Raw genomic sequence first — 25,842 nt, 5'->3', positions numbered from 1 at the left:
AGTCAATCTGTAGCAAAAAAGGGAGTGCGAATTTGAGGACGAAATCAAAAGTAGTTTTCAATATTGACTATTTGAAAGTGAAAATGTGGATGGCTGTAAAAGTTCATTTGGAAGGCTATTATAAAATTTAGGGATGAGGAAGCTGAAATGTTTTTTGAGAATATTTTTATGAACTAAAGGCAGAGAGTATATGAAATTATGCCTATTGGACGTTCGTGACGAACATCCAATAGGCATAACTTGAACTGTACGTGCAAAGGTATAGCAAACTGTTTTTTCTTGATTATAAGTATGGATCTAAAAAAATATAAATGCCTTAAGGTTAGGATATTTAGGAAAAAGTTCATTGGAGGAAGTGATGTAATTTCCCATCAAAATTCTAATAGCTTTTTTTTGTGAGGAAATTAAGGGAGCAATAGTGGTAAGATAATCACTACCCCAGAGTGGTAGACCATAAAGTAAGTGTGATTGTAACATTGAATGATAATACGTCAACAAAAAAGATTGGTTTACGTATGGTTTCAGATTGTGCAATTTGTAAATAATGAAACAGAGTTTCGCTTTTAAATAATTACAATGTGAGAGCCATTTTAAATAATTACAATGCGAGAGTCATTTTAAATAATTACAATGCGAGAGTCATTTTAAATAATTACAATGCGAGAGCCATTTTAAATTTTGATCAATATAAATACCAAGGTATTTTATGGTGAATACTTGCTCTAGATGTTGACAGTTACATGAATTATTGATAGTACAAATTGGTTCATGCAAAATTATGTCATAGGCAATAGGTGGAATATTTTGTAATGAAAAGTTGATAAATTTACTTTTGGAGACATTGATTAGGAGATCATTAGCAATGAACCAATTGCGAACTATTATTAGGTCAGTATTTATATTGTTGATAAGTGTTGGGAGGTCATCTTCTGAATAAAGTATTACTGTATCATTAGCAAATGTGATGATTTTGCCTTTGATATTCAAATTACAGAGATCATTGATAAAAATTATAAATAATAATGGTCCTAAATTAGATCCTTGTGGGACTCCTCTGATTATCTCCATTACTTAAATAATTATTGCATTTGACTTTTTGAGTTCTGTTAGTAAGATAAGATTTGAGAAAATCGAAAACAATATTTTATGATTTACACTGTCAAAGCTTTTCTTATGTCAAAAAAAAAAATGCCTATTGTATTTCTGGATTGATCAATATTCCTGTAGGCGTATTCAGAAAAGTTTAAAAGAGCAGATTCTGTGTTTCTATTAGGGAGAAAACCATATTGATTATTAGAAAAGAATTTATTGTTATTTAAAAAAGAATAAATCCTGTCTTTAATTAATGTTTCAATTAATCAAGACTGGCCTGGAGCAAGGTCTATCCAGTCTTTCTTTTTAATTGTTTAGTTTTGGGGAACAGTCTTTTGCGGTGACATTGCTGGGGTTCTCAATGACAGATGATTAATAAAAGAGAGGAGCATATATGTGTATTCCAAGTACAAAAATTTCGTTTTTTCCCCCATTATATTTTTTGGGAAGAGAGTTGACACGTCTTCCCCACAATCTGGTCCTTTCGTGTACAGTCCAATCTGTGTTTTGAATTATTGAAGGTTGGGCTGCTGGACAATGGCCATTTCAAAGAAGTGGGGCTGTTTCTTAATTGTGATTGTCATGACTGGAAGGCAACGTCATGTTTTTTTTGTCTGGCTCTAGTTTCAACTAATAAGAGTGCTCAGCTTCAAAAAGAATTTGAGCAACCCATCGCAGAGACACATTGGAGTAAGCAGACCTGCCAACTCTCCCGATTTAGGCGGGAGACTCCGGATTTTTCATCCTTCCTCTCGCTCTCCGGATTTGTTAAAATTTCTCCCGATTTTGGCAGAAAATTAGATTTTACGCGAGCTTTCACGTTGTTGTGGCGTCAATGATTACCGTCGTCGTTAGGGAAAACACACATAGAGGACAGCCGTAGTCATTTCCATCGAGCAGCCTTAAAAAAGTCTCTGTGACCGCATTTAAGCAACTGGCAAAGACACTTCTTCGTTTTCGTAGCGTTTATCGGCAATCATTTATCAGGGGCATGACCTTGGGTGCCGAAATTCCTGTATAATCGTTATTGTATTCCATTAAGAGCAGTGCAGTAAACAAGTTTTTTTGTCGGCAGCTTTGTAATTTGAATTTTTTCAAATCGTTTCTTCCGATTAAACATCTTCAGTAAAAAAGTATAAAACTTTAAGCTATATACAGCTAAATATAAAGCTTTCATGTACCCAAGATTATCAATCACTAATAGCATTCACGAAAGGAAACACTTATACTTTATGAACAGTATGTAGATGTGATTTCGCTATTCTGCATGGAAAGACTGCCATGAAATTATATTCTGCTCAGGGGCAATGCAGAACCTGCCTTGGGGAGGGGGGAGAATGTCACTTTCTCTTAATTGATTAAATTTTTTTTTTTTCGAAAATGTTTATGAACTTTTTCTTTGATCGAGGCTATGAGTGTCGGGGGGGGGGGGGTACCCCCCTCGAGAGAATCTCCGGATTTCTGGATTTCAAAAGTTGGCACGTCTGAGTAAGGAAAGGGGGTCATTCCAGGAATTGGAAAAAAGATACATAACTACGAGTACAATGCAAAGTGAGGGGAGGGGTGTCCTCTCTGCTCAGAAAAACATACTGGGGATAAAGAGGGAGCTAAGTAGATACTGGCTGTTTTTGAATAGAAATGGTGGGCAAGATCTGCATTGAGAAACTCTTGTCTTTTTTGAGACCAGTATGCCAGCAGCAAAACTAATGCCAAATAAACTAGGATCCATATTTAGAATTTAAAAAAGAAATTTTAGTCATATATTTAGAAGTGCACTTTAAATTAGAAATTATCTATTGACTGAATTTTTGAATTTTTTTGCTCAGCAATACCATTCAAGATTCATGATTGGTATTGCTCGCGCAATACGAGCAGATATGTTCTGGCGTCTCTGAATGTAGTGTAATGATTGAATAATTGTTAAACTTCATAATACTACTGATAGAAAATACTGATGAATGTCAGATGTATTACTTATTCACACAAGAGAAAGGCAATGCAGTAATTTCTTTAGCTCTACATTTCCATTAACAATGAATTCAGAAGTATCTGTTAACCTATTTTAGCTGATGTGATTAGCATATTAATCTTGGGTTGTAGTTATGGACTAAAATTTCTCTTTCACTTAGCCTCAAATCCTATAAAACAGTGAAGTATAAATAGTATAAATAACATCACTTTCTTTTTCTATACTCAATCATGGAGCAAAAAATTTGCATTTGAAGCATATAACAGAAAACATTGCTTGGCATTATTATTTTTTCACAATTGCATTTAACATAATGGATGCTGGATGCAATTTAACTAGTGTTAATTACTTTACACATTGATGATTTTTTCTATGAAACGTATCAGGCTTACAAAGGTTTTTAACAGCTGACTGTGCGAACATATATTTAGGAAAGAGAGAAAATTTATCTGTCCTCATGGGGAATCGAACCCATGTCCTCTCACTTGCCTGGTGAATGCACTAGACTACAAAGGCAACGAATATCTCGATCTTTCCTTGGAGCTCGTGTGCACTGAAAAGGACCGTACATGGACGGTTGGACCTAATTCAGAGCTCACAATTGTTGACACTGCCACCAGATGGTGACTTATCTGAGGATGATGTCGCTCTCCGCTATCCATACGAAGGCTCACTGATGCAAAGATATCAGCCAGCTGTTAAAAACCTTCATATGGATAGTGGAGAGTGACTTAATCCTTGGATAAGTCGCCATCTGGTGGCAGTGTCAGCAATTGTGAGCTCTGGCCTGAATTAGGTCAGACCGGCCATGTACGGTCCCATTCAGTGCACACAGGCTCCACGGAATGATCAAGATATATGTTGCCTTTGTAGACTAGTGGTCTAGGGTGTTCACCTGGCAAGCGAGAGGACATGGGCTTGATTCCCAGCGAGGGCAGATGAATTTTTTCTCTCTTTCCTAAATATATCTTCACATCAGCCAGCTGTTAAAAATCTCCGTATGGATAGCAGAGAGTGACATCATCCTCAGATATCAGGCTTATGCAGTCATCTGATTATGGAGTCCTCAGTGGAAGGATTTCTGGCAGTTTGGCCATTGTGAATATGTACATAAACTCAAAATTTTGCTCATATTAGGAATCAATGATCAGGTTTTAGTAGTACATTCAGAAAAGTGCTGGAACTTTTTATTAACCCTTTAACCACTTAATAGTTTCTTTGTTCTGCCATATTGTGGCCAAAAATAAGCACATTCTTGGAAAATAATTTTGTGTTCACATCAATTATATAAATTCAAATCGGCAGTCAAAACTGTTACAAGTATTGAATTTATTAATTTATGGTAATTTTTAATTACAGCAAAAAATTACAGAGTTTTTTTTTTTTCTGAAAAACTTACTGAACTAAAAAGTATCAGAATTAATATTCTGTTATATATATGAGCCTCTCACTTCATTCATTCTTAAGAAAATTGTAAAGAAATATTATTCGTAACATGTGATACGCTTAACAAGTGCAAACAAAATTCACTCATTTTTCCCGCCTAAACATAAACAAAGAGCAGTAAAACCTGACTTGAAACTGGTGTACGCTTGTTTTGCAATCCAATCTTTACTGGACTACTAGAGTCATCTATTGGAAACACTGCAAACTCTAAAAAGGTGAGAAAGGGTAGACAAATGAGTGGATTGACATGGAAAAATAAGCTTCCTGTGGTCCATACGGGCAAATCGGGAAAGTCCCTTTTTGCAGCAGCCGAATATTGTTTGAGCAAAACTGTTAAGTGGTTAACCAGCACATCAGAAATCACTAAATCCCCTGAATGAACACCAGGACTTCACCACAGGACTTATCCCATTGCTGATATATCTTCCAGCCCAGCTTCGTTCGGAATATGGACTGGGTTGCCGTTTCGGTTAGTAAGTAAGTAAGTAAGTAAGCCCAGCTTCGTGACAGTCTCATTAAATCGCCTGTTAAATGTAATTTTTTTCATGAAGTAGGCTTTCTTCCAAGTTTTAGTAGGTGCACAGTAAGGGGGGATAGGAAATACAGTAGGAATAGGGAATACTGCAAAAAATCTTTTCATAACAACAACATATTTTTCTTAAAATTTTCAAATATTGAGTTTTGTATTCGATGGACTTGCACCGATTTAAAAGAAATATTTCTCAGATTCTGGAGATCATTTTTACATACCTAAAATAACTTACCATGGTTGTTTGCAATGCATTTATGGTTTAGGAAAATAAAATCAAAACAACATGGGGCTCTATCAACTTTTATCCCACCCTGTGTGAGCCTTGATATTAACCGTTGGGCTATTGTGAGTCATCCATTAGCTATGCAACTGCAATGCAAGACATAGTTATGTAACAAACTTTTTACAAAATTTGAAACAAACTTTTCTAATTTTCTCAGCTTTTCTTATACATGGTTTGCTTTCTTCTTGAACTCTTACAATCTTGATGCAAATTTGATGGCATGTGGTGATTGTTACTGTATCTGAAAGCTGTGTATGGCAGAGATGAAAAGGCTTTGTCACTTGTATGCCTAACACTAATTTTCCTGTCTCTCAGGCGCTTATGCCTATTTGTGTTCAAATGGGGCCAGGAGAGGGCTTGCTAATAAAATTAATACTAAAAGTTGAAGATTAAAAAAAATTGTTTTGAAGTTTTCAATGTTAAAAATATCTAAGTTCTACAGAATATGACTCTTCTAAAATTTTTGAATAAACATAAAACAGTGTTGAAATAGGCATTTACGGCAGGAAAAATTCAAAAAAGGAATTTTTTTCAAAAAAAATGAATACGGGTAAAAAAGGTATTTATGGCATTTGGCATTTTGCCTGAACTTCCAGGCTGTAGTGATAATAATACCTAAATGATAACATTATCTGTGAATTTATTAAACAGCATCTACTGTATATATATCGAGTGTATATACATATACAGCAAAGTTTTTCTAAGACAGACACTGTGAGACAGAATCCTGTCTTGAACAGAATCAAAAGATAGTCTTTTGATGATTAGTACGTTGATGTGCACCTTTATACTCTTTGTGAAAAAGAATTGGTAAAAAATATGAAATGGGGGAAGGGGAAACAATATATTACACCAGTATTGTGCCTAAAAGAAAGGATAAAACACTTTCATCGTTACAGCTGAAAATCACCCAAAAAGAAGTGTTAACCGCTTAACTGCTGATGAAATCTTTCACGATCTGCTCCCCAGTGGCACTCTTTTTCGCTCACATGCTGTAAAGTATAAATATTCAGACCTCAGATTTGCAACATGTAGGACTGGGAGCTACAATAATACTGCAGGAAAAATATTCGTTAAAGCACTGAACAATATACTCTCATCTTCGAAGAAGACAATATTATCATTAACAGCAACTACATAAGGTTCTTAACTTTATCAACAACAATATTATCATTAACAGCAACTACATAAGGTTCTTAACTTTATCAACAAAAATAACATATCTCACATTTGCAGATGTGACTTCAAAAACCTCTTCACCAGTATACCTCACAATAAGCTCATTGACACCTGTTTTCATCTCTTTCAAAAATAAGAGAGAGAGAGAAGGTTCACTTAAATTTAATTTCACACACTGGAAAAACCTTGTTAACTTCTGCATTTTTGAAAACTTTCTTTTCAATGGCATACATATCCACAAACAGATTAAAGGAATACCAATGGGGACCTGCTACTCAAGTGCCCTTGTCAACCTCTTTCTTCATTTCTTCAAACAAAAATCTAAACTGCAATACAACTTTATTGGCTTTCGTTACATTGATGTCAACAACAATCATCTTCAACAACAGCAATTTTTTTTAACATCATCTTTCCCAACATATACCCTGAAGAGCTTTCTCTCTAGGAAACCACAAAGGAAGACCAAATCAATTTCCTGGATATACAAATAACAATAAATGGGTAACAGGTGTGTATGACAAAAGAAAAGACTTCCAACTTTTTTGTTAACTGTTTAAGCCACTGGCACTCAAATAGCAACGTTATAATATTCAAAAACATTGTCATTTCACAAATATGTAGATTCTGTCACATATGTAATAATAAGCAGGAATTCACTACAGCACCCCTCAATCTTTCCAAAGCTGCATCTGGCAACAGCATACCGTATGTCCGGTGGTTTTTGACTACATTTTGGATTTTTTAATTTTCTTTTTTGTAATTTTTGTAAAAATTCCCTGTAATTTCTGTATTTTTTGTAATTTTGTATGTACTTTTCTCATGTTTCATTTTACTCATAACCTGAAGCTCTGTATATTTTCAAATATTGTATCTCTTCAATATTTTTTTTTCTCATTTTTCATTCCATTTTTTGCATCCAACAATCCATCCTTTTTGAGAAGGCAGGCATCAGAGAACAAGGGTTAGCATTTTTAGTGCAATTAGACATAGCCACCCTTCAGAAACACCTACTCTTTTCGAACCATGCATGCGGTTACCCCGATGACAACCCACTGCATAGGTTCTATTTCACTCTTGTATTCTTTTTTCTTCAAATAATTTCCTTTTTTGTGTATTAGATATATATCAATTATTTATGGGGTTTTTTTTTCTCCTTAGGTTTCACCTGCAGAAAAGTATAATGAAGAAAAGATTGTTCCAGGTAAGAAGTTTGACTGTTTTATATTGTCGAAGTTAGTTATTGATCTGTAGGCACAATTTTCTCGCTATTACTTAAAATATTTACAGCAATTCATAAAATTTTCATAACTCATTATTTTGTCCAAAGTAGTTGATCAGATATTTATTCTTTAACAACACTGAATTAAATAAAACATATAGTCAAACCTTATTATAAAATCACTTTTTTATAATGCCATTCTGCTTATAACACAAACTTCATAAAAAAAGGTGCAATTTCTCAGGTCCATAAGATATTCACCTACTGTACCAAAGGATGTTCATAGGTATTGCAAGTTTGGTATCCAATCAGTTCTTGTCATCTGATCTTAATCTTTGTTTATACAGAAAAACAACATATACAGCAACAAGATGAACACAGAACGCATTGCTAAGCACAAAGTCCCTCCCCTACTGAAGGGTTAATGTCCGAAATAGCAATAAACTGTAGGTTCCGTCTAATTAGCCTCTTGCAGAAAATGACCATGTTATGACAAAAAATTATCAATGATAATTTTATACAAAAGTCCTTAACTCATTCAAGTTATTTTTCATCAGTATGGTAGGAAGCATAGTTAATGAACTACAAAAATTTTAGGGGTCATTCAAGTATTATGTCAGCATCGAGGGGGAGAGGGGTTTCGGATTTGCTGACTTTTGATGACAGGGGAAGGGGTTTGAAGGTTTCTTATGTCATCAACCACCCCTTTTCGATGATATGAAATATTCTAAGCTGCTGACGAAATTTTGCTGGTGGGGGGAGGGGGGGTCAGTGTTTTGCTGACAAGGGGGGGAGGGGGGTCAAAAATGGCTGAAAATCTGCTTACGTAATACTTGAATGGCCCCTTATGAAATAAACCAAAGAATACCTATTTCTGAAAAGGGGGTGCACTGAAGGTATTATCTCACTAGTACTGATGCTCTAGTAAGTTTGTTGAATAAAATACCAATGGCTCCTATATATATGTGCCTATATAATATGCCCTCAAGCTGTATGCAGTGAAAATGCTTCAGCACACACTAAATCGTTAAATACACAATTTACGATTGGTGTATATGACACTTTATCTTGCTACCCACAGAAAAAAGGTGTGTACAGATAAAAAAAAAAGAAGAAAATTAAGAGAGTAAATACAAGCGTGTATTACAAGCATGAATATGTTTTTCAGAATTTGAAATTAAAAAAAAAAGAAAATCTTCTCCAGAAACATGTCACTTATTCTCGTCTTCGCCGTCGTTGTGACCGGAAGTGCTTTTATCGCGCTCCGCTCACCGACCAATAGCAGCAGTTTTTTCCGTAACCGTTGTCGGGAGATTACCGAAAGATTATCCGTCACGTCGGTTCGCCATTTTATGTTTTTCTTGTTCTCGTGAGTCTACTTAGCGTGTTTTTAATTTTTGGGTCATATTCTGTGGTGTTTTCTTTTTTTCTAGCACATCTTTGGATTCCGAGATAAGTGGTTTTTTATTTTATTTTATTGTTTTTATTTGTCTCAATTTTTTTATCTCTCGTTGGTATTTTCGGTTGATTTAAATTTTATTTTCTCTCTCTCATTTCATTTTCAGTTTATTTTCGCCAGGTTTGCGACCGTTGCTTTTGTCGATAATCAACTGTTTTGCACCATTTTTCCGTGTTCTTTTCCTGTTTTTTGATATATTTTTGTGAGTTTTTGGGCATTAGTGTTAGCGAACGATTTCCCGGGTATTCCCAGTAATTTTGTCTTTTTGTCATTTTGGGTCCTATTGTTTTAGGTTAGTGAACAGATATATATATAGTTGGCTAATTTTATTAAGTATAAATTGCACTTTGTAGCTTAATATTTTTTTTGAGTGTGTTGTTGTGTTCTTTTATTATATATTTTCTTTGTGATTTAGTGTTGAGCATTCTATTTTACTTAATTTTTTCGTACAATCTTCTATGTATATTTCGCATTGTAATGTATTTTAATTTATTTTAATTTCTTGTTAACGTTTCTCATTTTCCTATTTTTAATTATTATTATCTAGTTTAGCAATAGTGTTAGTATGCCTCGACCTCGACTAGTGTTGTGTAGAGCTTGCGACGGGAGATTTCCCTGGTCTAGGGGTATAGTAGCTGATAGTTTCAATTGTAAAGGGTGCTTGGATAGGGAAAGGTTGGAACTCGAGATCTAAGCCTTACAGGAAAAAGTTAGTGTTCTAGAGGGCCGGTTATAACGGAGCCGGAGCCTCTTGTCGAGCCACCTGTTGATGAAAAAGCAATCTCCACGAACAACGACAGTTTAGAGGGCGAATGGATGGTCGTGGATGAGGTAGAGGGAGATAGTGATAGGGGTTTAATCATCGACGATTCTATGGTTAGGGAACTTGGGAACAAAGTGTGTAGGGATTTTCGGGGTTTCGAGCGCTGTTGTCTTCCTGGGGGGGGGGGGAGATTGGCAACGTTCGAGACGTTTTTCATCGCCGAAAGTTGCCCTTGCGGGTGATTCTGTGGGTGGGAAGGAATCAGGTAGGAGCGAATATTAGTGAGTCTCTGTCAGAGTACCAGGATTTACTATTATCCGCTAGGGACGGGGGTTCAGATGTGGCAGTGCTGCCAAGGGGTAGTAGAGGGTATACATCCTCACTTGGGGTCACGTTCCCGCATTTACTGATAGGTGGCTTCGTTCAGATGGGATCTATCTAAATAAGAGGAGGGTCTGGGAGGTTTACGAGATAGTCTTAGGTTAGGTTTTTTACTCCCAGACCACGTAGTCGGGAATGCAGGTTAGTTAATGATAATCATAACAGTACCGACGGGGAATTACCCACCACTGACTTGAATGGCTTCTCGATTGACAATAAATCACCGGTTAAATTAAAATGTGTGCTAATTAATGCCAGGAGCTTGGGTAATAAGAAAGATTTTTTAGAAACTATGATGGTTGTGGAGGGCTTGGATCTTATAACCATTACTGAATCTTGTGCAAAGGATGGGGATGAATCTTTCTTACACATCTCAGGATGCGATACTTTTTTGAGAAATAGATCGGATGGGAAAGGAGGTGGAGTGTTGATATACGTGAAATCATGTTTGAAGGCTAGAGAGTGTAACGTGAAGAGAAGTGATATTGAAACTGTATGGGTTGAGCTTGAAAACAAAAGACATCATAAACTTATTGTTGGGGTATGTTACAATCTACCGAATAGGGATCCAAACTACATCGCCAAATTTCATGATGAAATTTCCTACATGTGTAAGCGTAAGAAGGTTATCATACTTGGGGATTTCAATTACACAGGTATTGATTGGGAGAACCTTTCATCTGGAGATCAGTATGAAAGAGACTTTCTTAAGTTGGTGCTCAAAAATTTTTTGTATCAGAAGCCACTAGGGGTACTGCTATTTTGGATTTAGTTCTCACTAGTTCTGAGGATCTTGTTGAACATGTTTCGGTAGGGGAAGAGTTTTCTTCCAGTGATCATCGTATCGTCAGATTTCACTGTAACTTTTCCTCTGGTAAGGTTGATAACAAAAGACTGGTTCCTTGTTTTCGAAGAACTAACTTTGATGTTCTGAGAGGAAGGTTAGCAGAAGTTTTCAAAGACCGGTTGGAATCAGTAGGGGTGGTAAGTCAATGGGAGGAATTTTGTACGAAACTGTCCTCTGTTTTGCATGACGTCATACCCTTTTTTCGAAAAAGGCGTGTTTGTACATCGCACCCTCTATGGTTCACAGATAGCGTGCGTAACCTTTATCTTGAAAAGAAAAGAGCATTCAGAGAGCATAAAAGTGTACGAGGTGACCTATCATTGTTTACTGATAAAAGAAGAGTGTTGAAGAAAGCGATAAGGGATAGTAAAAAGGAAGTTGAATCTAGGTTGGCAGATAACATTGGCTCTGATCCGAAATCATTTTTCGATACGTCAATAATGGATGTAAGGGGACGGTTAGCCCCCTCTCGATAGGAGGGTCTAGGTTAGAGAGCAATGTCGACATGTGTAGTGCTTTCAATGACTTTTTCGCGTCGGTTTTTAACAGAGATAATGATATTCAATACACAGGTGTTGCATGGGGAAATAAAATCCTCAACGATATTCAAGTGGAAGATGTGGAGGTCCTAAATCTTCTAAAAAATATATGTGCGAGCAAAGCACCAGGACCAGATGATATTCAGTGCCGTCTTAACGTATGGGCCCACCTGGGCACGGCCCGGGGGCCTCACAACAATGAGATTTGGTTGAAATTTTCTAGAATTTACCAGGTAGGGCCTCAGAAAAACCACTTGGCCCGGGGGCCCATGATGCTCTTAAGACGGCCCTGATGATATATATCCCAGGGTCCTCAGGAAATGTGCTAATGAATTGTTAGGGCCAGTCGCACAGATATACAGGAGTAGTGTTGCTGAGGGTATCGTCCTAAGGGATTGGAAACTTGCTAATGGTGTTCTGATATTTAAGAAGGAGATGGAGAGAATTGGATAGATGAGAATAATGTATTGTCGGATAATCAGCATGGGTTCAGGAAGGGGAAGTCATGTGTAACTAACCTCCTTTGCTTCTATGATCACGTGACTAAGCCTTTGGGTAAGAGCAAAAATGTAGATGTTGTTTACCTTGATTTCCAGAAGGCATTCGATCGGGTCCAACATGGTAAACTCTTGAAGTGTTTACACGAGATTGGAATTGGGGGCAACTTGCTGAATTGGATAGACTGATGGCTAAGAGATAGGTCACAATGAGTTATGGTGAACGGGGAATTCTCTGATTGGACAGGCGTCACAAGTGGAGTTCCTCAAGGAAGTGTCCTTGGCCCCATACTTTTTTCACTTTTTATCGATAAACTCGATCAGAGTATCTATGGGGTAACTAGCAAATTTGCAGATGATGTGAAGCTAATGGGGGTAATTAGGAATGAAAGCGATAGGGAGTTGCTCCAGGCCAACTTAAACAGGATTGCAGCATGGGCAAATGAATGGAGCATGACGTTTAGCGTTGATAAGTGCATGGTCGTTCATTTTGGTTCAAGCAACCCACGGTTCTCTTACGAGTTGAATGGTGTCACTATCCCGGATGCGACTAGGGTCGCAGATTTGGGAATTCTCATTGACAAGCGGCATAGGTTTTCTGAACATTGTTCAGCGGTGGTCAAAAAAGCAAATAGAATGCTTGGTCTCATTTTCAAAAAGGTCTCTTCGCGTTCTCCTAAAGTCATTCTTCCGCTTTTTCGAGGATTAGTTCGTCCTGGACTGGAGTATGCTGTAAGGTTTTGGAGACCATACCTACAAGAGGGACATAGACTTGGTTGAAGGGGTGCGGAGAAGAGCTACACGTGTCCTTATTGGAACACAGCATGGGCGGAGATACGGGGACGGGGGGGGGGCATTGCCCCTCAGCGTCAATGGTGGATTCGACTGATCGAATGTATATATGTATATATGAATTGACATCATCATCATTGTGCCCCCCCCCCCAGCAATAATGACGTTGCCCCCCCCCCAGACTTCCAAGTCAATCTCCGCCTATGGAACACAGGGCTTGAGTTATGAAGAGAGACTTCATTTTTTGAATATGTTTACATTGGATGAACGCAGATGTCGAGGAGATATGATCGAAGTGTTTAAAATTTTCAATGAGATGGATAGAATGGACCATGAACTTTTAGTACACCGCCAATCTACTGCTTTTACAAGGGGACACCAGTATCGATTGGTAAGGGACAATGCAAGGCTATGGTGTCGCAGGGGGGGGGAATTTTTCTCTAATATGGTTGTCAATAAATGGAATAGCTTACCCCCGGAGGTAGTAAATTGTAACACAATTGACACATTTAAAAAGAAGTATGATAAACATGTTGGGGTAAATCGAGAAGCTATTCATACTTAGAATAAGACAACCATAAGTATTCTTTATGGGCATTGTATACTATTTTATCATGTGTATATATTGTTCATAATGTTTCTAATTACATTTTTAATTGGGTTGCTTTATTTTTGAAATATATGACATCCATATTTGTTATGGGCGGCATCTTTTTCTCCGCCACCTCGCTGGGCATTTTGCCTGTTGGGGTGTTGTATTTGTATTTATTGTAAAGCATGTTATGTATTGCAGGTGTAGATTTTTACTATTCACTATTTCACCCTGATCATGATGTGATTTTCAAATTTTTCTCTTGTTTCCTAGTAGAGTTAATCTTTTTTGGACTTCATACATACCCTTTTGCTCAGTGGCAGCCCTAAAGCCGTGGACAATTTTTTTATGAGACGTCTAATATTATTGTGATTAATGAAACAATAATTTTTTTATTATTAACAACATTATTTTATTATCATTAATTCTGTATCATTTTTCAATTCATTTAGCTTAGCAAATCATTTAGCATTTCACTGCAGTGAAAAAAATCCAAATCTGATAATTTTACAAATTTATATGTGTTTCAAAACTGTTTTTGTACAGAAATGAAAAATACAATTAAGTAGTGAAATCTGGACAGTATTAATCAAGGATTCCTTAGTTTTTTGTTTTTGTGGCACCCTTGGGAATGAAATTAGAATGTTAAATATTTTGTAGCACCATCTTGTAGCGGATCATTTAAGTGTTCTGGAACTGCATCACAGGTTATTTAAGTGATCTTTGAGGCCTACTTCAGTGATCTGAAAATGTGCCATGGGCAACTTAAATGCTCTGGCATTGTACCACGGGCCATTTAAGCGATTTGTAAATGTGCCGTTTAGTTTATTTTTACAAAATTAGGTTTGTGGGGCAAGCCACATCAAATAACCTTCAGGGCCACATTTGGTCTGCGGGTTTACCATATATGGCTTAAAGGGTGGGTCAAAATGAATTTCTTAAAGATAAATTTTGAGTTCTTACCTTTCAAATAGCATTGAAATTAACATAAATTGATTATAATAACATATAAAGGTATTTTCTTTTGAAACTTTAATTTCTTTAAAAAAAAATTTTTTTTGTCTGGGGGGGGGTGCACCAGCCCCCTATTCCCCCTCCCGCATACGCTTCTGATCCCACCAATATGCGTTAGGAGGCAGGGGGCAGTGCTCACAAAATTTTGCTGACAAGGGGGGAGGGGGTCAAAAATGGCTGAAAATTTGCTGACGTAATACTTGAACGGCTCCTAATATCATCTTATACCATTTAAAGATATACCATAAGAATGTTCTCCCAAGAATATAAAATGTGGTAAGAATGAAAATTTTAACTAATGATGAAACAGTATGGTATTTTTCAAAGGGAAAAAATTGTATTTTGGCCACTTTTATGATTGTTTGAAAAAAAACAAGAATGGTTTTTAAAAAAAAAGCTGCTTGGTTAAAACCAATGTGGTTTAAACCAAACAACCCTGTTTCTAATATCCCAAAAAGTTTTGGTAATTTTTTAAATTGAAACATAAAATCTTTTGTGCATAAAATCTTTTTATGCACAATCTGGCAAACTTTTTCCCAAAAACTGATAAATCTATCATTCTATCATATATGAATTAATGACGTCTTGTATGTGCTGTTTGTATTGGCTTAAGTTGAGAAAACTGAAAAAAAATCTAGCAAGGGAGAATTTTATATTTGTGTTGGTAATATTCCTCATATTATGGTTATGAGAATTTTTTTATATTGGGCAACATTTTTGTTCTCTAATCTTAGCATTTCATTTATTCACATTTTTTTTCATAATATTTACCCATAATTGTTTTATTAATTTTTAAAATGTTTCCATCACAGGGTACACAAAAAAAAAATTATACTAGACTTTTTTAAAACTAGTTTATGTTTGTTGTTTTCCAGATGATGAATCAATTAAAAACATATGCGGAAAAGAAATTGTGGCACCTCCTCGAACAAAACGCAAACTTCCTATTCCACCAGTTCAAAAACCTGCTGGTCATTCGGTTATGGATGAAACCTTACGTTTATCACATTGTATGTCACCAAATGCTTATAATGTTCCACAGCCACAGTTAATGAACTCATTTTCTAACAACATTTCTTCAAAACAATCACCAAGAGAGCAAAAATCAGAATTTGAAAAAACTCCTGCTTCAGGAAAAGGAAGGAACTCGTATTCTTCATCATATGCAAAGCTTCTTAAAGATAACAAATTAACTGTTGATAATGTGGAATTGTTGGAAAATTATGGGAACATTACGAAAAAAAATATTTTTCTTGGTGTCAATAATGATGTTCAGCTTCATGGTGCACCAATCAGTATATGGCGTCGTACACAACGAGCTCTTTCAGGGTCTGATATGGATCTAGATCAAATGAAAGTTGAAACATCAAGTGTTCTGTCAGATGTTTCTGTAAGCACCGAACCTCCGTCTGCAAACCTGTACTCGTCAGGTATACATGGTCGTTCCAGCAGGCCACATGCGAGTGGACCACAGATGAAATTCAACAGAGCTTTTGCCTTACGACGAGCTCGCTTAGGGCTTGAAACTGATCTACCTACAGATAACAGAAGTGTTGCTGCTAAAGATAACAAATATATAGACAGCCAGGGTTCAACTAATTCACCTTCATCTACAACATTTTCCAGACAAGATGGAGGACGTTTTAGTTTACGGCTCCCGAAAAAAGCATCAAAGGTACCAGCCAACAAAAGTGTTGTAAAGCCAGTAGTTGGGAAAGTATTCCCATCTAACCAAACTCAAAAGGTGCATTAATTTATTTTTAGATGAAATTTCTTGTTTTAGAATTGAATCAAATTTTATTCATATCAAACAAAATATGTAGTAAAACCTCTCAACAACGGACCACCGACAGGACCATGGTAATATGGCCATTCAGTTCGAAAAAAAAAAGATTGCATGTAAAATTATAGAAACCCATGCTTTAATTAATTAAAAGAAGGTTTTGTAATGCATTGGGCCAAAAAATTTATATTTCACAATATAAATTGATTGAGCACAGACTTTTATTCTAATAACAAGTTCTTTATATACTTTTAATGTTTCTGTTTGGTGCTTGAAGCAAAACACTATAAAATAATTGCACTAAATAAAATGTATTGTTGTTGAACATCGATAGCTTTCAGCTAATTTCATGCACTAATGCCATCACTCTATCCTTAATAACTTAAAGTTTATCTTTAAAACCCAGGAAATTTTTGTTTTTAGCTGAAGTAGGGTAGACAAAGCCAGCAGATATGAAATTCAAGTGGTTTTGGCAAGATAGTGACAATTTCTTTAACAAAAAATTGTAGTACTTGAGAACCACTAACATATGGAAAGAAACCATGCTTATACTTATTTTTGTAGGGTTTAAGGTGGAAAAAATTCCTTGAGGAAAAATCCTGCTTAGGCTGTTTCTCATATTATAGCCATTATTTTTCTTTTGTGTCCAAAAGTAGTTGTTATTTGGGAATTCTTGTTCAGAGATGAACCTCAATGTTAATTCATTAGGATGTGTTCTGTTCCAAAAAAATATGGCCTTTGTTCAGAGGTGGTCATAACAGGAGGTTTCACTGTATATACAATGAAGGGAAAAAATCACCATGGAGCTCATTACTCAACACTCGTACTGGTTACTTTGGCATGTGTATGAATGAAAAATTAAGAGATATTAGAAAGAAAAGAAGAAAAAAAAAGCAAAAAAACTATAGCTGTTAAATAAAAATCTTTACCTGAAAAGAAAAAGACATTTAGAGAGTATAAAAGTAGAATAGGTGATATTATCATTTAGTGAAAAAGAAGGGCATTGACAGTGATTATGGAAAGTGAAAAAGAAGTTTAATGAAGGTTAGCAGATAACATTGCTGCTGGCCCAAATTCATTTTTTAAGTATGTCAAAAATGGATGTAAGGGAACGGTTAGCAATGGAAAGATCTATGGTAGAGATCAATGTATACATGTGTGGTGCTTTCAATGACTTTATTGCATCAGTTTTCAATATGGAAGGTGATATCCAAAAAGTGGGTGTATCATGGGGTGATTAAGTCCTCAACGATATTCAAGTAGAAAATGTGGAAGTCCTAAAACTTCTAAAAAGTTTATGTGCAAGCCAAGCACTAGGACCAGACGATATTTATCCTAGAGTTCTTAAGAAATGTGGTATTGAACTATTGCGGCCAGTTGCACAGATTTACAGAAGTAGAGTTGCTGAGGGCATTGGCGTACGCAAAAGGGGGGGGGGGTTTGGGGTTTTAACCCTCCTTGAGCCAAGATTGTAGTGTTATTTTACAGGAAAAAACATAAACCCTCTCTGAAGGAAAAAAAATCTGAAAACCCCCCTTGAGAAAATTCTGTGTATGCCTATTGTTGAGGGTATCATCCCAGGACATTGGAAGCTTGCTATGTGATTCTGATATTTAAAAAGTAGTAGGTGACCATGCCAAATTATCGTTCAGTGAGTTTGACAAGCTTCCTGTCAAAAATTTTAGAAATTATTATCAAAAGGCAATTGGTGAGGTGGACAGACAAGAATAATGTATTGTCAGAAAACCAGCATGGGTTCAGGAAAGGGAAGTCATGTAACCTATTTTCTTTGCTTCTATGATCATATAACTAAGCCTTTGGGAAAAAGAAACAAAGTCGATGTTGTTTATCTTGATTTCCAGAAAGCATTTGATTGGGTCCAGCATGGTAAAGTCTTGAAGTGTTTACATGAGATTGGGGGCAACCTGTTGAATTAGATAGAATCATGATTGAGAGATACGTCACAGCAGGTTATGGTAAACAGGAATTTTCTCATTGGACGGGTGGAGTTCCTCAAGGAAGTGTCATTAGTTCCCTACTTTTTCACTTTTTATTGATAAACTCGATCAGAATATTGATAGGATTGTTTGCAGTTTGCAGATGACAGACAGGAAGCTAATGGGGGTAATCTGGAACCCAAGCTATAGGGAGATGTTACAAACGAACTTGAATATGATTGTAGCATGGGCTAATGAATGGAGCATAACCTTTAGTGTTGATAAGTGCATGGTCGCTCATTTTGGTTCAAACAACCCACGATTCACTTACGAGTTGAATGGTAAAGTTATTTCTGATGCAACTAGAATCACAAATTTGGGCATTCTCATTGATGAGCGGCTTAAGTTTTCTGAACATTGTTCAGCAGTGGTCAAAATAAAATGCTCGGTTTCATTCACAAAGGCTGCAACAGGCAAAATGCCCAACGAGGTGGCTGAAAAAAAGATGCCCATAAAAAATATGAATGTTGAATATATCTAAACTATATCAAAAATACAGCAACCCAATAAGAGCAATAAAAACCAAATAATTATTATAAAATATTATACTCATAAAAACATTTATGGTTGTCTAAGTAGGGATAGCTTCTCAATTTATCCCAATATGTTTACATATTTGTTTTAAATGTGACAATTGTGGTAGGAATCTCCACTCCTGGGGCTAAGCTATTCCATTTATTCACAACCCTATTGGAGAAAAATTCCCTGTAACACACAACACAACCTGGAACTCACGGAAACACCAGCTCATTTTTTGGAACACCGCTATCAACCAATCATGTTGCAAAGGGTTGTTTTGTTATCAAAATAAAAGAAAATTAACTTTTGGAGTAAAAAAAAATTAAAAATCAGAAGAAAGTTGGGAAAAAACAGCATAAATCAGGGTAAGAAGTGTTTTCCATTAGTTTATGCTCCTTCTTCCCAACTTTACTCCGAATTTTGAATTCAAACATCTCTACGAATATTGCACTTAGAAACATGAAAGTTTTTGTTGGCCTCACAAGAGAGACAGAGCAATAACTTTCTAATTGGGGTTTTGAGGACAGGGTGTCCGTATAAAAAATTGATTTTTTAATTTTAATAACTATACAAACCCTTGCAATATTAATGACATATCTGAGTTCCACACGTTGTTCAGATACTTTTTCTAAATGGAAGTATGCCTCTGGGATATGGTTTGCCAGTAAAATGTGATAAGTCGAATTAAGTAATTACCCTGTATATGTATATATAGAAACAGTGAAACCTGTGTGCAGTGAAACCTCTACGAAACGGAAAGTCAAGAGACTCAAATAATATTTCATTTGAGACAGATTTCCATTTTATAAAAGTAAAGCACACATTAAAGCACTTATCATTAATCTGACATCTTTTGATGCCATTCAAAACAGGTTTCCATCTCATACAGTGTCCATATATATGTTTATGTATATGCATCTTTTGTTTAAATAAAATTATTTTCACAGTTTGGACACAGAAGGACTGACAGTGACCCAGCAAAAACAGCATTTTTGCGAAAAGGAATAGATCAAAAGATGTCTCTTAGCCCGCAAAATAACAAGACTAGAAGTTCTGAAGTTCAGTCTTTTCAACGTGCTGTGTCATTTAGTAACATTGGGAAAAGTGATTCTTCTGTGACTAGAGAGAGATTATGTGATCAGAAGTCAGATAGGCAATCAATAACTGTATTGAGGGCTATTCCACAAATCAGGAAGGTAATTATGAACAAAAACTGTAGTAAAATACATTATTTTTGAAAATTTTTTAAAAACTTCTTACACTCATGTAAAATAGATAATAAAAAACTAGTAATTCTCAGTAAATACTTGTGACCAAGAACAACTGAATGCTTCTAGGAAAGTAACAAAAGTCGATGTGGGATATGTGTGATGATGTATAAATATAGGTTTATTCGTGATTCAATAATATTGTTCAAGACTCAAATATGTATAAGGTTTATGAATGAGATTGTGCTTGGCACAAAATAATCATTAACTAAAATATGGATGAACACAAAGGAAAATATAAGAGGAAATCCAAGTTCTCCAAAGTGTAATATTTGTGGTGATGATAACAGAATGTCTTAATGCTTCTACGAAAGACTCCTACAAATCGAATGGCAATGCAAGACCAATATTTGTTTTCAAATACCAGAAAATGTATGAGGAATTTAGCAGGAGAACTTTTCAGAGATCTTTTTGCTGCTAGTGAGACATTTTCAAGGTTTATTGCGTACAGACTGTGTAGGGGAACATGCTCATATGCTCGCAGGTTTTCACATTGTCTCTGTTTACAGGTCATAAAACATCCTGTTTTACATAGTGCAATAAATATTGAAATTGAAGGGATGGAAGTGGTTTGTTTATGGATGATTCCTGTTTCTTTTGGAATTGATTAACTTCAGGTTTTGATATGGAAGACATTGGGAACTTTTTGCCAACCCCCACCATCAGTGAATGGATTGTCCTACAATTTTCATGGGGTGTTATAATGTTGAGTTTGAAAGATGACCTGTATATCATGACATCATTGTGCAACAATGTCTATGCCTTCGAAGTAGGAATTCATCAAGCATAAGCATTGATTGTGTAGGAAGACCTGGAAAGGGAGGTTATCTCTTGCACATGCCACAGGCGCCTTACTCTTCCAATGTAAACCCAACAGAGCATGTCTGAGACATACATTACAGACAGCTTACGCAATGTCGTCCCCCATTCTAAATCTCATTTGTAGCTTGAAACAGCACTAATGGAGGAATGGAAGCCTATACCTCAACAACAGCTGGGTAATTTAGTTTCGGAAGGAACCAAGGAAAAAGACAAAAGGGAAAACCATGAAATTCCTAACGAATTTCAACACACCAAGGACTGTATTCAAAGGATAAATATAACCACTATCACACTGACTGGGGATCCCACTTGGGTTGTTTACCAAATTTTAACTCCCGATTGCTAAGCAGGAAAAAATATGTCTATTTGGGTCAGACATCATGATCAGAATGATGCTGAGTGCCTGCATGTAAGTCTGAAGCAACATTCTGATATTGGTTGCTTGCAAAATTGAGCTACAGGTATCCCTTTATGTGATTAATTGATTCTGTAAAATAATCACGTAATACAAAATTGTGTAAAGTGAGGTGAATTTAGCATGGGTAAGATAACATAGAGGTTTTTCAGTACAATAAAAATAAAATTAATTAATTATTCAAGTTTATAAATAAATCTGGTAATGAATAAAATTGATATATCTTATTTGTTGGATGAATGAATTTTATTAATACTATTTTATAAATGCTATATATTTCTGACAATCTTCGATATGATGACAAATGGACTAGATCTGGTCAGTCAGTATGGGTCTGCTCTCCTGAAATTCTTGGGATGATATATTTATATTATATATATTAATATTATATATTTTTTTTAATGAAACAGTTTACATACATCTTAGGGCATCATCCTTTGTCTATTAATGATTTCTAAATACTACTTGCAAATGTGAAAATTCTATTCTCATTGGATTGATTTTCTTTGATTATATTTCTGATGGCATAGTCAATGAATGTGTTAAAAAAATCAGCCATTTTTGTTTTCTTGAAAACTTGGTAGGCTTAACAACAAAGGGCTTCAGACTTTCATCATTCATGTCGTTTCACATTTCTACATTTATAACTAACTCAGCTATAAACAATATTGATAAATAAGTCAATATATTATTAGCTTACTCTGATGAGTAGGATTAAGTGTTTTATGCACGTATCATCTACATCCTAAAATTCAACAGATTTTATAATTATAACTCTTATGTCATCTCTTTAATTCACGCACTCATTTTCAAATTTCACATCATTGGAATCAAACATCAGACCAAATTTCACAGGTTTGCAATGTTTAAAATCAACTTTTCAAAATTGCATAAAAATGAAAACGTGTAAAGCGAGATCGCATAAAGAGATATTGGTATTTGATTGCTCCGAATTTAAATAGACCAATCATACACCTTCATGTACCCTATGTGTATCATGTACACTCATGTATAAGCTGATTCCCCCCGGAGGACTTGAGGACCACCAAAACCACAATGCAGACTAAGTTTTACTTCCTCAAAAACTAACTTGTATATGAGCCGCCCATCTCCCTAAATTTTGGAACAAGTTTTTGAACACAAAAAACTTGGCTTATACAAGAGTATATACTGTATATGTTACAGTGAGAATGTTGTAAATTTGTGATTATATATATAATATATGCATAATCAGCAATCACCTCAGTAAGTTTAATAAATTTTCCTACATTTATTACTTTTATTTGGGATTATGCATAATTCCCAAATGAAGTTTGTTAAACTTACTGATTTTCTTACATTTATTACTTTTATCTGGGATTATGCATAATTCCCAAATGAAGTTGGTGAGTTTGATAAATATGGGTAAAATCATTTGGAAATATCACTTTAATTCAACCACTTATCAGTTTTTCCCCATACATGATGGATGGACTGCACATATTTTTCCATAAAAGTTGAATTAAATCCAAATAAGTGCAAAGAAGTTACAAACATAAAAATTATTACAAGTCTTGCAATGTTTGCTTTCTCAACATGCACAAACATAACCAATATTACCAATTGAATTTGTCATCCTAGACTGAAAGTTTAGCATAATGTCTGGTGATTTCAAGTAATTCATTGGTAATTTAGCATATTTATCAATACAAACTGGGGATTATACGTAACCTCTGGTAAATGTAATAAATTCACCAAATTACCAAAATGGTCTGTGATCATGCATAATCACTGGATTTATTCCATTTAGCCCCAAAGCAGAATGTTTTGCATTTCCTGAAACAAGCCCTAAGCTGAGTGGAGAGAAATGTTCTTCGGGAAAAATCCTCTACACTTTTCCCTTAAAATTCTTCCAGATTGTTCTGCAGTGGCATGATTATTCTGCGACATATGTCACAGATTTCGGTATATTCTGCTTTGGGGACATTTACTATAGCAAACACATATATAATGGGTGATTGAAGTATTGATTACTTTTTAAAAGAAACTAATTTTTAAGACAGGTGAAGAAAGTTCCATGAGAGATTGTGGTATATCAACACGATGGACTGATAGAATTGAATTATCTGTACGTATAAATTTCTCATTATTAGGTGTATTTCTCTGAACAGATTAAATGGCATAAGATAAGAATCTAATCATTTTCCAAATATTATACAGTAATTTTTTTAAAGTCAACATTCTATTTTCTTCTCTGGTTGAAGTAGTATAGAGATTTTCAAATTAATTTTATTTATTAATCTCTCAGCGCCGTCCTATATACCCAGTATGCACGATTAAATCACTTTATTCCGTCGTCATATGTACTCAGTGCATTGTGGCGGCCAACTGCATATATCTTAATTTTTTAATTTATTATATTATTTCATGATCTATGCATGTTTGGTACCATTTGAAAGAGGAATAATGTGGCTTTGTACAATCATAACTATTATATTATTATCATTTATCTTATTTTATTGTGAGTGATGAATGTTTGCTGCTTAAAACGTGGGAGTAAATAGTGTGTTTTAGCCCTTGAGCTAAAACACCCTGTATAATTTAAAGAGCACCTTTTAGACCCATTGAGCCAAAATACTCTATATAATTGAGTTAGTGGTTCTTTGTTACATCCATGAGGCTGAGTTATAAATCCAATTTTTAGCAATGGTGGAAGAGAAAAAACATTTTACCACAAAAAAAAGTATGATATAAATTTTTAGGTAATACGAGTGATACCATATAATATTACAGACATGACATTATTTTATACACATAAAATTTTTCAAATTTATTTGATGATTAGTTTAAAAGTTATAATTTCTTTGCAAAAGATCTGCGAAAACTGGAAATTCCATTTAAAACTACTCTGACCTACAGGATGGAATTCATTTTAATCTCCTCTGGGCTTGAGGGGTTAATTTGTTTAAAATGTTTTGGCATGTAAAAAAGTAGAAAAACCTTAATGAAAGCTTCAATTTTTCATGTGTAAGCTGTGCAAAAAAGTAGAGAAGCATATTTCATAATCATAGCTAGAATTCTTCAGATGATCTGTCTATCTGTTACTACAGTAGATGCCACTTATTGGAATCACAGATAATGTTATCATTCAAATACTGTTATCACTTTTGCAAAATACGAAGCAGACCAGCATCACAAGATTATAAAAAATTTGTTTATATAGTTATCAAGACTTTGGTTATTATTTTTTTGCGTTAAAATCTTTTTATATGCATTTTGAAGCCAACGTTTAACCAGACACATTTTTTTCTCTGTAAATTATCGTTATCAGCCTTCAAAACTATGTAGGAGGTTGAAAGATGTACTTTTTGCCCCCTTCCCTTGCTGATAAACATTTCTGTACTCTTTCACAATTTCCTAATTGGGTGGTAGTAGCCACTATGATCCATGTACGTGTGGAACTGCTACATATTCAGTTCTTAGTCAGTTTTTTTCATTTGATCAGATTCACAATTATTGCTTGAAAGACTTTCTCAAGGGCTCTATGGAACATATCATACATTAAAAAAAGTGTATATTGTAGTTCTTGAAACATTGAGTGGGGGGGGGGGGAACTGCTCCATTGTAATTCCTCACAATGGCTGAATAAAAAAAATGCAGGATTTAGGCCGGTCATGCACTGGAAGTGACAACATTCGGCAAGCAATGCAAGAGACAACAGCCAATTCGTGCTACTCAGTTTGCAACTGCAGTCCGTGCAGATGAGTGTGTTCGTTAATAAACTTGAAAAAATATTAAAAAACTGAAATTTTTGAGAAATGGATCCAAATGACCTGTATTTATCAAGTCCATACTTAATGAGACATCTGACAAAAACTCAGAGAAGGCGTTCATGTTGTGAATAAATAAATGATATTGTTCATTTGATTATACTACTAACCATCACAACCCATGAATGGCAATTATCAAATTTACAGCATTCATGTTCATGCAGGAGAATGTTCATGTTCATGAAACTGACCAAGGAGAGAGAGACAGACCAAAAGAGAAAAAATTGAGTGAATGGCGCAAAAAAGTAAACAATCATACTGTGCCTGCACAGATAATGCAAGAAGTGTATGATCCCATTGGATTCGGATTTGGTCAGTCGTCTGCTGCTGTTGCCAGAAAAGATCATTTCTAGTGGATGACTGTCTCCTTCTTTCTGTACAATGGGATCAGTCTTGTGATCAACTGCACGCGACTTGATTATTGCTTCAAGTTTCTGACCAACCTTAATCTTAAAGGGAAAGAATTCTGTTTCAGAACAATATGAAAAAAAGCGACCTGATTGAACATTTTGCAACTAGTTATAGGGGAAGAAAAATGAATTGTCCTGTTTTCATACATCCCGCTCGACTGAATGGGATGCCATCATCATCAGTAGCACATCAGTCTTAAGACTGGTTTATCCCC

General features: G+C 35.3%; 1 protein-coding gene across 1 annotated transcript in view; it reads left to right on the top strand.

The window, feature by feature from the left end:
- LOC149072604 (uncharacterized) overlaps positions 1–25,842 on the top strand; it is a 72,646-nt gene that overhangs the window by 21,421 nt on the left and 25,383 nt on the right. The window contains exons 10-13 of the mRNA XM_089247031.1: positions 7,660–7,702; positions 15,480–16,348; positions 19,851–20,099; positions 23,447–23,515. Of these exons, the coding sequence (XP_089103157.1) occupies positions 7,660–7,702; positions 15,480–16,348; positions 19,851–20,099; positions 23,447–23,515 (1,230 nt within the window). The remainder of the gene's footprint in view (positions 1–7,659; positions 7,703–15,479; positions 16,349–19,850; positions 20,100–23,446; positions 23,516–25,842) is intronic.

Source organism: Pholcus phalangioides, unplaced genomic scaffold, assembly GCF_987345545.1.
Source record: "Pholcus phalangioides strain wild (caught in Gottingen) unplaced genomic scaffold, Ppha-v1.0 ptg000017l_1, whole genome shotgun sequence".
NCBI lineage: Eukaryota > Metazoa > Arthropoda > Arachnida > Araneae > Pholcidae > Pholcus > Pholcus phalangioides.
The sequence above is the reverse complement of the archived record's forward strand: the minus strand, read 5'-3'. Positions and strand labels throughout refer to the sequence as shown.